This window comes from Danio rerio, chromosome 10 (genome assembly GCF_049306965.1).
Source record: "Danio rerio strain Tuebingen ecotype United States chromosome 10, GRCz12tu, whole genome shotgun sequence".
NCBI lineage: Eukaryota > Metazoa > Chordata > Actinopteri > Cypriniformes > Danionidae > Danio > Danio rerio.
Window position 1 is genome coordinate 47,373,654 of NC_133185.1, and position 16,709 is coordinate 47,390,362.

The 16,709-nt window shown below is 37.3% G+C and overlaps 1 protein-coding gene across 1 annotated transcript; it reads right to left on the bottom strand.

The window, feature by feature from the left end:
- Nucleotides 1-417: 417 nt before the first annotated feature.
- dusp11 (dual specificity phosphatase 11 (RNA/RNP complex 1-interacting)) lies at nucleotides 418-15,257 on the bottom strand. Its single transcript, NM_001328370.1, is given in 10 exon segments — nucleotides 418-4,105; nucleotides 5,722-5,868; nucleotides 8,321-8,396; nucleotides 8,472-8,518; nucleotides 8,637-8,697; nucleotides 10,700-10,823; nucleotides 10,994-11,125; nucleotides 14,531-14,606; nucleotides 14,679-14,753; nucleotides 15,177-15,257. Coding segments are annotated over 9 exon segments (987 nt in total). The 5' UTR covers nucleotides 14,714-14,753; nucleotides 15,177-15,257; the 3' UTR covers nucleotides 418-3,816.
- Between the last annotated feature and the right edge of the window lie 1,452 nt (nucleotides 15,258-16,709).

Here is a 16,709-nt window from a genome sequence, read left to right on the forward strand (position 1 = left end):
CCAGCCTGAACACCCGCTGGTGACCTTATCACACCTGCAACTTCTCCACGACGGACCTCCAGCTTTCTCAAGCCTCCAACGCCTAGTCTGCAGCTCTGCACAAGAAGTTTGGCCAGAGGAGAAATGGTCGTGCCCAACTGAGCCTGGTTTCTCTCGAGGTTTTTTCCTTCACTTTCGTCAATTGGTAAAGTTTGTTCCACTGTTGGCACTGGCTTGCTTGGTTTGGGACTCGTGCAGCTGCGCATCGATGGATTTGCTCTTCAGTGTTTGGCCTCTCAGCAGTGAAAATAAACCACACTGAACTTCAACTCTGCAAACTGAACAGACACAGCTTCAATCTACTACAACTTCTATGTGAAGCTGCTTTGACAAAATCTACATTGTAAAAGCGCCAGAGAAACAAAATGATTGGAAAAATTGAATTGAATATAAACCTTTAATTTCATCTCAATCCGGGAACATCTGACCACCACGCTAAATTAATAAAACACGCATCAGCTCGAGTATCTCAGCTGATTTATAATTAGGTGTACAAAATACAATAAAACAAAACCTGTAATTGCACTTGCAATGGAGTTTAATAATTCCTTCAAATTTAAAACGGCTGCGCAATTTCCAGTTTCAGCCTGCTCAAGTTAAGCTAAAGGCCAAATCAGCTCACAAAATAAAAACAGAATTAATAAAAACAAGCCCTTTAACACTTAATAAAAATTCACTGTCTACCTCTGAGAGCTTGAATACAAATGACAACAGATCTGCAGCATTTATGGCCACACTTTACAATAAGCTTTCATTAGTTCATGTATTTACTAACAAGAACAATACAGCATTTATTAATCATTTACTAATGCATCATTAAAATCTAAAGTCATGTTTGTTAACAATAATTAATGAACTTTGAGTTAACAAGAACAATATTTTATAGTTAACGCACTGTCAGCGATCACAAACAACTATATTATTGTTAACAAACATAAATAATCAATGTAATAAATGTAATGTTCATTGTTTGTTAAATATACCATTTAATAAACTATTATTGTAAAGTGTTAGCGCATTTAGATACTGTAAATAAATGCTGGGGTCCACAAAGTTCCTTCATGTTGTCCCTACATAAATAGTCTAAGTTAAAACTTAATTGTTTAAGTGTATTGGGCATAGAACGAGTAAGTTAGCTGGGTTCCACACAACGCAATTTAGTGTTGTCACGATACTTGAATTCAGTACCAATCCATACTGAAAATTTAAAAATGTCCATTTCCTGCTAACATTAGAGCGCGATCTTCAACAGCGCTGATTGGCCATTGTGTTCACATGCTCAAGGGAAATGACTGTGATTGGCTTTGAAGGTCATCAGTTCACCGAACTCACCGCTGTTTACAGTGTGACCAAAGATACAGGTACACTGGAGCAATTTAAAGCCTTGATTCATCCGCGGATCACTTGTATGTCAGCTTGTAGACAAACCAGCTGATCTTCGTGGCATTAAAATGCTCCAGTGTTCCTGTATTTGTGGCTACACTCAGTAAACAGCGGTGAATTCGGTGAACTGATGACATTCACAGCCAATCACAGTTATTACTGATGTTTAAGAACGTGCTCAACAGCACTTAAATGTTAGCGGGAAATAGACGTTCAGTATCGATTGGTATAGAATTGAGGTATCATGACCACACTACTACATTCAAGTTGTCATAACTAGTGTAATCATGATACTGGAATTCATTATCAATCGATACTGAAGTTTTAAAAACCTCCATTTCCTGATAACATGAGCACTGTTGAGCGTGTTCTTAAACAGTTTGTCCATAAGCTGACATACGAGCGATCCGCTGATGAATCGCTGTTTTAAAATGCGACAGTGCCCCTGTATCTGTGGTTACACTCAGTAAACAGAGGTGAGTTCGGTGAACGGCCAATCACAGTCATTTCTGTTGAGCACGAGAACACAATGGCAAATAAGCGCTGTTTAAGAACGTCCCAACAGCGCTCAAACACTAGCGGGAAATGGATGTTTTTAAAACTTCAGTATTACTTGGCATCGAATTCCAGTATTGTGACAACACTAATACATTCATGTTGTCCCAACTAGTGTAGTCACGATACTGGAATTCAATACCGATCCATACAGAAGTTTTAAAAACCTTCATTGCCTGCTAACATTTAAGCACGTTCCTAAACAGTGCTGATTTGCATTTTAAAGTAACGTCGATCTGCTGGTTTGACTATAAGCTGATTTGCAAACGATCCGCTGATAAATCGCTGCTTTAAAATGCTCCAGTGTCCCTGTATCTGTGGCTACACTCAGAAAAACAGCAGTGAGTTTGATGAACTGATGACCTTTGGGGCCAATCACAGTTATTACTGTTGAGCATGTGAACACAATGGCCAATCAGCGCTGTTTAAGAACGTCCAAACAGCGCTCAAACATTAGCGGAAAATGGAGGTTTTTAAAACTTCAGTATCGCTTGGTATCGTATTCCAGTATTGTGACAACACTAATACATTCATGTTGTCCCAACTAGTGTAGTCACGATACTGAAATTCGATACCGATCCATACAAAAGTTTTATAAACCTCCATTTCCTGCTAACATTTGAGCACATTCCTAAAAAGTGCTGATTTGCATTTTAAAGTAATGTCAATCAGCTGGTTTGTCTATAAGCTGACATATGAGCGATCCGCTGATGAATCGCTGCTTTAAAATGCTCCAGTGTCCCTGTATCTGTGGCAGTGAGTTCGATGAACTGATGAGCTTCACGGCCAATCACAGTCATTACTGTTGAGCACGAGAACACAATGGTGAATCAGCGCTGTTTAGGAATGTGCTTAACAGTGCTCAAATATTAGCGGGAAATGCACGTTTTTAAAACTTCAGTATCGCTTGGTACCGAATTCCAGTATCATGACAACACTAGTCCAAACACAAATCCATTAAAAGCAACATAACAAATTTAAGTGGATTGAACATAAAAAAAAATAAGTTTCCTCGCCAAAATAAATCTCCATAATTGTGTTGTTTAAGCTCATTTTAAATTAGTAGTTTGAACATGCAGGAATATATATATATATATATTTTAGTGTAAAATAAATGCTGGGTTCCACACAATTCACGTCATCCCAACACAAATCAATTAAGTTCGGGTAACACTTTAAAATAATGATCTACTAGTTAATGTATTTACGAACAGGAACAAACAATTAGTAATACATTTGTTTACCTTTTGTTAACGTCAAGTTAAATAACTTTAGATCATGTCAACTCACATTGGTGCATTAACTAATGAGAACAAGCATGAATTTTGATGTCAATAATTCATTAATAATTGTTAAACTATGATTAACAAATGCTTTACAAGATCATTTATACCAAGTTAATGTTAGTAAATACATTAAAAGTTAACTAATGGACCATTATTCTACACAAAATATGGCTACTTGTTTAAACTACTTATTTAAAATAAGTTTTTTTAGGGGGACAACTTAATTTTTTAATGTTCAATCGACTTAAATGTGTAAAAACTAGAGTTAACTAGGCTTGTGTCTGGAAAACATGATGGGATTGTGTGGAACCCAGCATTAATTCCAGCGTAAAGTGTTACTCTTTACAAATTAAAACAATTAAGTTGTCCCAAAAACAAAACAAAACTATAAATAGTGTGTTGTTTCAGCTCATTTTAACCAAGTAGTTTATCTTTTTGAATCTAATGTATGTATTTGCTGCATAAAATGACCTAATATAAAAGAAAGTGTTATCAGCTAGCAGAGCTCAATAAACCACAACTCTTTTAGACACCAGCTTCATTTTCTGCCTTTTCAGCGATGTGTTTTGTCTTTCCTATATCGATGCCGATGTTTGCGGTGAGATCCTGGAGGTCTTGTGGGCTCTGGCGCAGGTAAATATGGGTGATGGTACGGTTCTCCAAACCTGTAAGAGGGAAACGGAGGCGGATACTGGTTTGAAGGACTGCAGTGAAATCCACTGAGGCTCTGGTTGGGATAATAAGATCTTCTTTCTGGTGGTGGATGAGTAAACGGCGGCGGACGGAAAGACTGATGTTCTGGAGGCCCAAACCGAGGCATGCTGTTTCTCTGGTGAAACGGGCTGAGGAGAAAAGAAGAACGTGTGAGGAAGACCTTTCATAACGCAAAATGCTTATGATTAGGGGTGGTATGCTTTTTAGCACAGCACACACAACAGCACACTCACTCGTTTTTAATCCTATCTTCAAAGTTGGCTAGAAGGCCTTCCTATTTGTATGTGTATATAGTAGTGCTTGTTATAAACGAATAATATAATAATTATTGTGAGCTTCAATTTTGTGTATAAATTAATTTGCCTTCATAATCTCTCAAATATCATAGCCTTCCCTCCCCTTTTAAAATGACACTGGAATGCCTTTAGGGTGGAGCTATCAGTCTTCAGGGTGGGGCTATCAGTCATTGACAGCGGGGCTTTCAGTCCTTTAGAGTGGGGCTATCAGTCTTTAGGGCAGAGCTATCAGTCTTTAGGGCGGAGATATCTGTCTTCAGGGTGGGGCTATCAGTCATTAACAGCAGGGCTTTCAGTCCTTTAGAGTGGGGCTATCAGTCTTTAAGGTGGGGCTATCAGTCTTTAGGGCGGAGATATCTGTCTTCAGGGTGGGGCTATCAATCATTGACAGCGGGGTTTTCAGTCCTTTAGAGTGGGGCTATCAGTCTTTAAGGTGGGGCTATCAGTCTTTAGGGCGGAGATATCTGTCTTCAGGGTGGGGCTATCAGTCATTGAGAGGAGGGCTATCAGTCCTTTAGGGTGGGGCTATCAGTCTTTAGGGCGGAGATATCAGTCTTTAGGGTGGGGTTATCAGTCTGAGAGCGGGGCTATCAGTTTTTAAGGCAAGGCTATCAGTCTTTAGGGTGGGGCTATAAGTCTTTAGGTTGGGGCTACCAGTTTTTAGGGTTGCACTATCGGTCTTTAGAGCGGTGCTAAAAGTCATTAAGCTATCAGTTTTTAGGGTGAGGCTATCAGTTTTTAAAGTTGCACTATTTGTCTTTAGGGCGGGGCTAAAAGTCATTAGGCTATCAGTTTTTAGGGCGTGGCTAACAATCTTTAGGGTGGGGCAATCCGTCTTTAGGCTATTAGTCTTTAGGGTGGGCTATCAGTCTTTAGGGCAGGGCTATCAGTCTTTAGGGCAGGGCCATCGGTCTTTAGGGTGGGGTGAGCAGTCTTTAGGGCGGGGTTATCTGTCTTTAGAGCGAGGTTATCGGTTTTTAGGTGGGGTTATCAATCTTTAGGATGGGGCTATTGGTCTTTAGGGCTGGGGTATCAGTCTTTAGGCTACCATACTTTAGGGCGGGGGGGCTATCAGTCTTTAGGGCAGAGCTATCAGTCTTTAGGGAGAGGCTATCAGTCTTTAGGGAGAGGCTATCAGTCTTTAGGGTAAGGCTATCAGTGCGTTTAGGTTGGAGTATCAGTCTTTAGGCTGGGGTTAGCAGTCTTTAGGGTGGAGTTATCAGTCTTTAGGGCGGGACTATCGTCTTAAGGGCAGGGCTATTGGACTTTAGGGCTGGGGGCTATCAATCTTTAGGGCGGGGGTATCAGTTTTTAGGGCTGAAGTATTAGTCTTTAGGGAGGGGCTATCAGTCTCTTTAGGGTGAAGCTACCAGTCATTCAGGGTGGGGCTATCACTCTCTTTAGGGTGGAGCTTCAGCAAAGTCCTTAAAGGCATAGAAGAAGCTTACAAAAAGTCCTCCCGGTTGTCCCTGTGCCGCTCATATGATCTCTGATTGTAGTTATTCTGTTCCCGCTGATGAGAAGGAGCCTCGTTTAGCGCCAGATTCGCAAGCCCCCGAACAGGCTCTTGGTCGGGTTCATCCATCCCATTATTACTGCAGATCAAACAAGTCAGAAAAACACACTTATTCAAATGGAAGGGTTCAGTGAATATTTACTCTATACTCGTAAAGTGGATCCCATTTAAAGCCAAATTCTCTTACTTTTTCATAAATACAATACATATCAGTCATACTGCACATAATCTCTAAGACTTAAGACTTAGAGATGTTTGATTGGATGGAAAATGCTCAATCGTCATGGTAATTTACAATCCACAGCTAACCTGTATCATAGCTGGTTTTACTCTGATTTAGTGATCGTGAACCTAAACTGGAACAATCCACTGAGTAAAGTCATGCATATCTGATGCAACAAAGCAGTACCAGAGTGTCTTTTCTGCTCCAATTTAAAGTCTTTTACAACAGTGGTTCTTAAACTGGGGTCCACGCCCCCCTAAGGGGGGCGCCAGAGTTCACAAGGGGAGCGCGAGAGAGGATAAGTGTTGAGGTAGGCATAAAAATGCTCCACTATTATATAGGGCTGTACAATTAATCGAAAATCCGTTTTCTATTTCAAACGATTATAAAAAAGCATTAATCGAGATAAACGATTTTTGCATCATATACCGCCACCTTTCCAGTTGTACACGTGTTGCTCTTAAAAGCGTGAAAGAGCGCGTGCTTATGTGTGTGTAGCACGCACACTCAGTCAGAAGCATGCGCCCGGTCAGCATTCGCTCTCATTCGCAAACTGAGACGAGCAGAAGAGCGCAGACATCTAAAGTCATTAACGTGAGCGCTTTAATGGTCAAATAGGTGTCAACGCGGTGTTTAGTGGTTATTTATATTAACCCTCATTTGTGTAATAAACAAACGAGTTGAGGATCAAAAGACGTGAAAGAAAAACCAAAGAGACAGCGAGAAATATTCCTGCTGCCGCCTGTTTTTATGATTATTAATCAAACAAGGAGAAAATCCCTCACTAGTCTTGACTGAAGGACTGCTGTAGCTAAAGTGTTTTTCTTAAAGTGAAGATGCTTAAAGCACAGTTTGTTTCATATTTTTATTGTATTGTATTTATTTCTATTTCCTTTGCAGGGTGGAAAATAACTGTATGTATACAACTGAAGTCAGAATTATTAGCCCTCCTGAATATTAGCTACCCTTTTCCTCCCAATTTCTGTTTTATGGAAATAATTTTTTTTTTAATTATTTCTGAACATAATAGTTTTAATATCTCATTTTTAATTACTGACTTCTTTTATCTTTGATATGATGACAGTACATAATATTTTACAAGATATTTTTCAAAATACAAGCATTCAGATTAAAGTGCAGTTTAAAGGCTTAATTAGGTTAATTAGGTAAGTCATTGTATAACAGTAGTTTCTTCAGCAGACAATCAAAAATATTTATTGCTTAAGGGGGCTCATAATATTGACCTTAAATTGGTTTCAAAATATTTAAACCAGCTTTTATTCTAGCTAAAATAAAACAAATAAGCCTAGAATAAAAAATATTATAGGAAATACTGTTAAAATTCCTTGTTCTGTTAAACATAATTTGGGAAACATTTATATAAAAAAATAATTTTGACTTTAACTGATAATCGTTTTGAATAATCGTGATTACAATCATGATCGTGATTATGATTTTTCCCAAAATCGAGCAGCCCTACTATTATATATGTATTTTTAAGTACCAAATATATATTATAAGTAACAAATTATATATATATATATATATAAAAAACACATGCTTAAAATTAAAACATAATAGTAAAAAATCGGCAGAGAAACGCAAATGCAGTGATTCTTCAGAGGCGAAGAAAAAGATTAAACAGTATGACAAAGCCTACCTAAATTTTAGTTTTATTGAAGGCCAAGACAAGTTAAAACTGATTAATTTATATTTCCTATACATATTATATATTAATATTACACAAAAACACACATACAGTATATATATATATATATAGGGGGGGTGGGCCCTAAGAAAAAGGTTGGGAACCACTGTTTACAACATAACAACATATACATTTGTTTTAATATTTAAAGCTTTTAAAATGCCTGTTAAATGAGTTGTTGGTGGACCTACATTATCAAAATGAATGATCGATTTGCATTGATATACTATTAATTTCTTTAAGTTGAATTCAGTATTATTCGTCCTACTGTGATTTTTTTTCTTTTTTAAATTTTCCAAATGATTCCAAATTTTCACAGTATTCTCTATAATATTTTTTATGATTATTAGACTTTCAAAGGTCTAAAAAAGGATCAACATCAATGAATTATAAAAAAATATTTCCCACATTGGTAACATAACACCTGTGCTCCAGATCCTGAAGGCAGGAGTGCTGAAATGGTGCAAAATTTCATCTTAATAAGACAATCTTTAACTCGGTTTAACCAAACCCAGCAAAAACAGAGCAAAATGTTTAAAGGTATAAAACCAAAAATGAAAACGTGTGCAATTAATCAGAATCATCTTATTTAGAGTTCACCTTCTCTTGGGCCCCGTGGTCAGGTCTTGAAGATAGTTCTGCCTCTCTATCGAGTGTCCCCTTGATTCATTAAACACTGGAATAAACCACAGCATTCAGATGTAAAATACACAAAGCATGCAAACGCTCAAGTCTGACAAGGTATACTTACAATTAATTGCTTTTTGCGGCATCATCCCGTCGACATCGATTAGGTATCTATGATACAATATTTAACAGTGACAACTGCTGGATGCACAAGTTCATCTAAGGACAAAGTCGATGAATCACGAATACAGCCGGCAGCACTTCACAATGAGAAAAGAAACGTACTTACCGACATATTAAATAACCGGTGCGGTTCAAACCATGTGTGCAATGAACACCAATCAGCTTATCTGAGGAACAAAACAAAACAACCTATTATTGCTGTTAGTCTAACTACAAACTCTGCATAGCTAACTTAATCGGATTGAGATCTGGTGAATGTGGAGGCCATTTGACAGTGAACTCATTGTCTTGTTCATGAAACCGTCTGAGAGGATTCACGCTTTATAACATCAGAAGATGGAGACACTGTGGTCATAAAGGGATGGACATGGTCAGCAATAATACTCAGGTAGGCTGTGGCGTTGACATGATGCTCAATTGGTACTAATGAACCCAAAGTGTGCCAAAAAACATCCCCCACACCCTTACACCACCACCACCAGCCCAGCTGCTGTCTTTCCTTCTTCAACAAACGCACCAGATCAAACGGGCCAAAGACATCTGATTCTGATAAATGACGTCTGAAAGACTACAACAGAAAGAACTGATAACTAAATTACAGATTATATGAGGTTTATATAAACAGATCAAGGATTTAGGATATAGATGACCAAACCAGCAAAAATAAATTAATAAATACACACATATACAGTTGAAGTCAGAATTATTAGCCCCCCTGAATTATTAGCCCCCTGTTTATCTTTTCCCCAATTTCTGTTTAACGGAGAGCAGATTTCTTCAACACATTTCTAAACATAATAGTTTTAATAACTCATCTCTAATAACTGATTTATTTTATCTTTGTCATGATGACAGTAAATAATATTTGACTAGATATTTTTCAAGACACTTCTATACAGCTTAAAGTGTCATTTAAAGGCTTAACTAGGTTAATTAGGTGAACTAGGCAGGTTAGGGTAATTAGGCAAGTTATTGTTTAAATATGGTTTGTACTGTAGACTACCGAAAACATATATAAAAATGTATCTAGTTTAAAGGGGCTAATAATATTGACCTTAAAATGGCTTTTAAAAAATTAAAAACCGCTTTTATTCTAGCCGAAATAAAACCAATAAGACTTTCTCCAGAAGAAAAAACATTATCAGACATAATGTGAAAATTTCCTTGCTCTGCTAATCATCATTTGGGAAATATTTGAAAAAGTAAATGTAATAATTTAGTAAATCTGATGGAATAATAATTTTGATTTCAACTGTATATACATACATATAACAATAGAAATATAAACTAAAGTAACATTTGATTTAAAACAGATTTTTAATTAAATTTAATTCTAAATGAATATTTTTTTCCTTCATTTATTATTTTTTGCATGTATTTTTATTCATGCTTTATTATTTTAAACTGCAATTAATTTGTTTTTTTTACCTAATTTTCTATTGATTTGTGTTTATTTATTTGATTTCATTTTCCTTTGGCTTAGTCTATTACAGAGGTCGCCACAGCAGAATGAACCGCCAACTATTGCAGCAATAGTAGTAGCTGAACCAATGATACAAGGCAGTATGGATCCATGCTTTCATGTTGTTGATGGCAAATTCTGACCCGACCATCTGAATGTGGCAGCAGAAATGGAGACTCATCAGAGCAGGCAACGTTTCTCCAATCTTCTATTGTCCAGTTTTGGCGAACCTGTGTGAATTGTAGCCTCAGTTTCCTGTTCTTAGCTGACAGGAGCGGCTCCCGGTGTGGTTTTTTTGCTGCTGTAGCCCATCTGCCTCAAGGTTGGACGTGGTGTGTGTTTAGAGATGCTCTGCTGCAGACCTCGGTTGTAACGAGTGCTTATTTGTCTACATGCACTGAGTTGCTGCCAAGTGATTGGCTGATTAGAAATGTGCATTAATGGGCAGCTGGACAGGTGTACCTAATAAAGTGGCCGGTGAGCGTGCATACACAATTACATTTTCCAAGCAGTTTCAAGAACTTTATCCAAAATCAAAGCACTTTTAAAACCCTGAAACCACTAGATTACAATGCAAGCATTTTCAAATATTTCCAAAGCTCGTATGAACACTGAACATTTTTAAAAAATCATACAAACACAAGTGTTTTTGCAATGTAAATGTATCTTTTTGCATTTTTTTGTTAATTTAATAAACTGTAGCTCACCATTGCTTGCATTGTCCCGCAGAAAATGCCTAACAGCCTTCTTGAAGCTGAGAATGGTGGCATCATTTGGCACTTCATGCCCTGCTGTGAAGATCTTCATGTAGTACAGCGTATCTGGCAAATCCTGACACAAACACAGGCACACATTTAGAGACAATCACAAATAAAAAAACAACAAACTGGTTTTCAATCTAACCTCGTCAAACTGGGTTCTCCAGCAGGAAGGAGACGCATTTATGTTGCATGTGATTATCTATTGATTAATCGTGATGGTAAACACTGTGATTATTGTACCTCTGCTCTGTAGTATCTGGTGGTGAAGGTCAGATCGATGATGAGACCCAGCTGCTGTCTTTCCTTCTCCAACAAACGCACCAGATCAAACGGGCCAAAGACATCTGATTCTGATAAATGACGTCTGAAAGACTACAACAGAAAGAACTGATAACTAAATTACAGATTATATGAGGTTTATATAAACAGATCAATGATTTAGGCTATAGATGACCAAACCAGCAAAAATAAATTAATAAATTCACACATATACAGTTGAAGTCAGAATTATTAGCCCCCCTGAATTATTAGCCCCCTGTTTATCTTTTCCCCAATTTCTGTTTAACGGAGAGCAGATTTCTTCAACACATTTCTAAACATAATAGTTTTAATAACTCATCTCTAATAACTGATTTATTTTATCTTTGTCATGATGACAGTAAATAATATTTGACTAGATATTTTTCAAGACACTTCTATACAGCTTAAAGTGTCATTTAAAGGCTTAACTAGGTTAATTAGGTGAACTAGGCAGGTTAGGGTAATTAGGCAAGTTATTGTTTAAATATGGTTTGTACTGTAGACTACCGAAAACATATATAAAAATATATCTAGCTTAAAGGGGCTAATAATATTGACCTTAAAATGGCTTTTTAAAAATTTAAAACTGCTTTTATTCTAGCCGAAATAAAACCAATAAGACTTTCTCCAGAAGAAAAAACATTATCAGACATACTGCGAAAATGTCCTTGCTCTGTTAAACATCATTTGGGAAATATTTAAAAAAAGTAAGTTTAATCATTTAGTAAATCTAAAGGAATAATAATTTTTATTTCAACTGTATATACATACATATAACAATAGAAATATAAACTAAAGTAATATTTGACTTAAAACAGATTTTTATTTAAATTTAATTCTAAATGAATATTTTTTTCCTTTATTTATTATTTTTTGCATGTATTTTTATTCATGCTTTATTATTTTAAACTGCAATTAATTTGTTTTTCTACCTAATTTTCTATTGATTTGTGTTTATTTATTTGAATTCATTTTCCTTTGGCTTAGTCTATTACAGAGGTCGCCACAGCAGAATGAACCGCCAACTATTGCAGCAATAGTAGTAGTAGTAGTAGTAAAACTTTATTGTCCTTGAAAGGGAATTTGTTAAGGGCATCAGCATATTGCTGCAGACATTCCATAAAAACAAACAATATAAACAATACAAAATACAGCAGTTACAATAATTATAATGCTAATTAAGATAAATTATTGTTAAATAAAACCACTGAAACAGCTACAAAGGATTTCTTATATCGCTTAAACCTCCACTTAGAGACTCTATATCTACTCTCAGAGGGAAGCAGATCATAATGTGGAAACAAAAAATGAGTTGAATCATTCCGAATCCTTTCCACCAGATTGAGGACACAATTCTCATATGAATATGAAGGATTAAAATATTCATCGTGCTCAACAATTATCCATCCTGTCTTAAGAGATGTATTAACTTAGATTTACACTGTACAGCAGGGGTGGCCAACCCTGTTCCTGGAGAGCCACCTTTCTGCAGATTTCAGTTGCAACCCATATCAAACACACCTGCCTGTAATTATCACATGGTGTTCAGGTCCTAATTAATTGGTTCAGGTGTGTTTGATATGGGTAGCAACTGAAATCTGCAGGAAGGTGGCTCTCCAGGAACAGGGTTTGCCACCCCTGCTGTACAGATAGGCTGCCAAATTACACTGTGATACCATACCTGGCAATGCTTTCAAGAACGGCTTTATAAAACAGCATCATAAGCTTCTTGTTAACTTCAAAAAGACGTAACCTCCATAGAAACAAATCTGTGGTGTAAACGAGAGAACTGTCAATGTAAATGCCCAAGTACTTAAAGGTCTGAGCAATACAATGGTCGTGTACAACCACTTGACAATGGTCACCTATATACTTTGGGTCAAATACCATCTCTTCTGTTTTCTTAGCATTTATTTTACACAGCGGATGCCCTTCCAGCTGCAACCCAGTACTGGAAAACACCCATTCACACACACTCATACACTACAACCAATTTAGTTCATGAATTCCCCAATAGCGCATGTGCCTGGACTGTGGGGGGAAACTGGAGCACCCGAAGGAAACCCACACCAACACGGGAAGAACATGCAAACTCCTCACAGAAATACCAGCTGACCCAGCGACCTTCTTGCTGTGAGGTGACAGTGCTAACCACTAAGCCACCGTGCTGCCACTTATTTCAGAATTAATTCATTTCATACATTATATATATATATATATATATATATATATATATATATATATATATACACAACAGTTCTGTCTGTCTGGTTCTCAAATCTGATTGGCTGACAGCTGTGCGATATTCTGCAATATCAGAACTCCTACAGCCTCTTTACCCTTTGTGTATTACTCCGCCCACATACAGCCAGCAAAAAGCAGACACTACAGATCTAAAGTTCAAAAGATGCTTTTAACTGTTTTAACAGCTGTTTAACTGTCAGCTTATGATTTGAATCCAACGCGGAAGAAAGTAGTTCCTCATACAAAAGGGTTTTTGAGACTCTCCATGTTTAATTTTGTTATTATATACACAATTATGTCGTCAAACTGTTGTATAAACGGCATATCACACTCGTAGCAGTGCGATATGGCTGTATATCGGCACTGGTGGGGGCACTAAAGGCTGATTTATACTTCTGCGTCAAACGCCAGCGTAAGCTACGGCGCTGACGCATAGCCCTTCACCGTGGCCGTCGCTGATGTGCACCTCTCAAAAAATGTAACTACACGTCACAACGACGTGTAGCGCAAGCTCTGTGATTGGTTGGCTTGGTATCGCTGACGAGTCTGGGCGGGACCTAGAGCCGCGTGAATGGTGCGAGCCTGATGGAGCGATTGCTTACAAGTGTGGAGTCCCGTGAAGGAGCTCCGGATGGAAAGTTTTGTTTTGTGTTTACCTCATAGTTAAAGTTGTTGCACGTCCGCTGGTTCCTGCTTTAAAATGAGCGAGTTTGAGCCACTTGCACATCCCGGAAGTGTTCAGGAAAAGCAAAACAGCAGTGAAGAAACTCGACACAGAGGAACATTTACACCTCACTGTCCACTAGCGTTTTGGAAGTGTTAATGCAGACCAACAGAAACAGCGCACAGAAGTATAAATGCACAGCTACGCGCGTTGCATGCGTCGTGGGTCACGCCGGTCACTTGACGCAGAAGTATAAACCAGGCTTAAGGCACTTGGCCCGCACGCCTCCCACCAGTGCCGATATACAGCCATATCGCACTGCTACTCGTGTGATATTGCTCATATATATATATATATATATATATATATATATATATATATATATATATACATATATATATATATATATATATATATATATATATATATATATATATATATACATATATATATATATATATATATATACATATATATATATACATATATATACAATACATATATATACAATACATTTTGTTTGCAGATTTGGTCCTCCATAGATCAAGGATTTAAGCAAGTGTTCAAACCTGTTTTAAGGGAACTTTAAAGGCGATGAATCTTGTACCAGGTATCCGTTTACCCAATGATGTATAGTCAGTCCATCTAAAACCGACAAACAAGTGAATTTAATATTAAATAATAACAATAATTATAAATTAGACCGTGAACACAAACCTGTCAGGAACGCCATTTTTCTTATTTGGAGCCATGTTTTCTCAGCTGTTCAGTGCTTCTCAATGCCATACACTTCTGAAAAACACACATGACTCTAATTACAGCCAACACAACACATAAACATTCACTGAACGCTACAGCCTACACTATTTAGTTTGCTTGAGTGAGTTTAAGGTTTATTTACATTCATCAGAATCAGACAATGGTTTCACTTTCAGTCATTACAAACAAAAACATTAATTTAAACCATTTGTGCCAAAAAAAATCTTACTGGTTTATACTGACGGGTGTTAAAACATAAATAACATTAAGCAAAATAGACAAAAGGGAGAATGACAACTGTAAACTCCGGCTGAAATAGTTGCCGGTGGGCTTAAATGGGTTACTATTACGGCTTATTAGGGTCTATTTAGATGCCGAAAGCCTTGTGTTTAGGATGAGTATTCTATCATGTAACAATAAATGTAATTTAGACTTTACTAAAAACATGACGATTACCTCTGAGATTGCTCCTCTTCCACGTTACAGTGTGCCTCGCTGGCTGCGCTGCTGCCGGAGCTCATCTGCGGGGATCTGCAGACTCCGCTGCCGCCTGCAGGCCGGGAGGAACAAACTAAAACACTGAATTTCAGCATAATGAATAAATGACTCCCTTTATTAACCTGGGGTCGCCACAGCGGAATGAACCACCAACTTATCCAGCATATATTTTACACAGCGGATGTCCCCGTGACTTTGTTGCTTTTAAACAACTGTTGATTTTACAAACTGATTCTTTGACCAGGCAACACAGTAGCTCAGTGATCATCTCACAGCAAGAAGGTCGCTGGTTCGAGTCCCAGCTGGTCCAGTTGGCATTTCTGTGAGGAGTTTGCATGTTCTTCCCGTGTTGGTGTGGGTTTCCTCTGAGTGCTTCGGTTTCCCCCACAGTCCAAACACATGCGCTGTAGGGGAGTTAAAGAAACTAAATTGTCTGAAGTGTGTGTGTGTGTGTGAATGAGTGTGTATAGATGTTTCCCAGTACTGGGTTGCAGCTGGAATGAAATCCGCTCTGTAAAACTGGATAAGTTCATTTCACTGTGGTGTCCTCTGATCAATAAAGGGACTAAGCTGAAGAAAAATGAATGAATAGATTCTTTTGTCCAATGTAAAACAGTCTATAAATGCCATTAAAAGGTCATTAAAAGTCATTCTGAGTTCTTGTGCTGTATGTACTGCATGTATCCTGTGAAAAAAAACACAAAAAAATTTCCTAGTGTGTTTGCGCACACTTGGTGAGCTCATTCTGATTCTGAAATGCAAGGTGAAATGCAAGTTATTTTAAGTATCTTAAAATGGGAAATTAACTTTCCTTCAGCAGGAAAGAAAGACACATAGCAGACAGACAGATAAGTGAGTTACTGCTGAAGGAAGTCTGTGAATAGGGGAATACAGTGAATAAAGGGAAATGTTCCTCTGCAGAAGTCCAGATTTTATCTTTCAGTCCAAATCTGACAAACCCAGACGTCACCCAGACTCAATCAAAGTGACTAAAGCTCAGCGTCTGAAGGGATTTTTGACACATGCTTGAGTTTAAATATTATTATCATGTTCTTAATATAATTTTTTCAGTCACATTTTGAGAGGTCTTGTGGGTTGGAAAAGAAAAGTGGTCATAACTATAAAAGTATATGCATTAGAAATGTAATTACATTATGCTAATAATCCTATTCAAATATTTCCTAAACACTGTGTAACGGAGAGAGTTTTTTTTTTTACAGATTTTAAAACACACAGGGTTTAAAAAACATTGGGGTATTTGTTTAACCCAATGGTTGAGTTAATAATATTTGGTGCTTTGTTGGGTAATTTAACCCTTTATTGGGTTATTTATTAATAATTAAACCAGTTCGGTTAAATATTTTGTGTTTTGCTGGGTTATTTTTTTAACCTTTATTAGGTCATTTATTAAATAACTCAACCTGTTGGGTTAAAAATGACACAGAACAGCCGTATTAATATGTGTGCGTAATGTTGTTTTTCCATTATAAA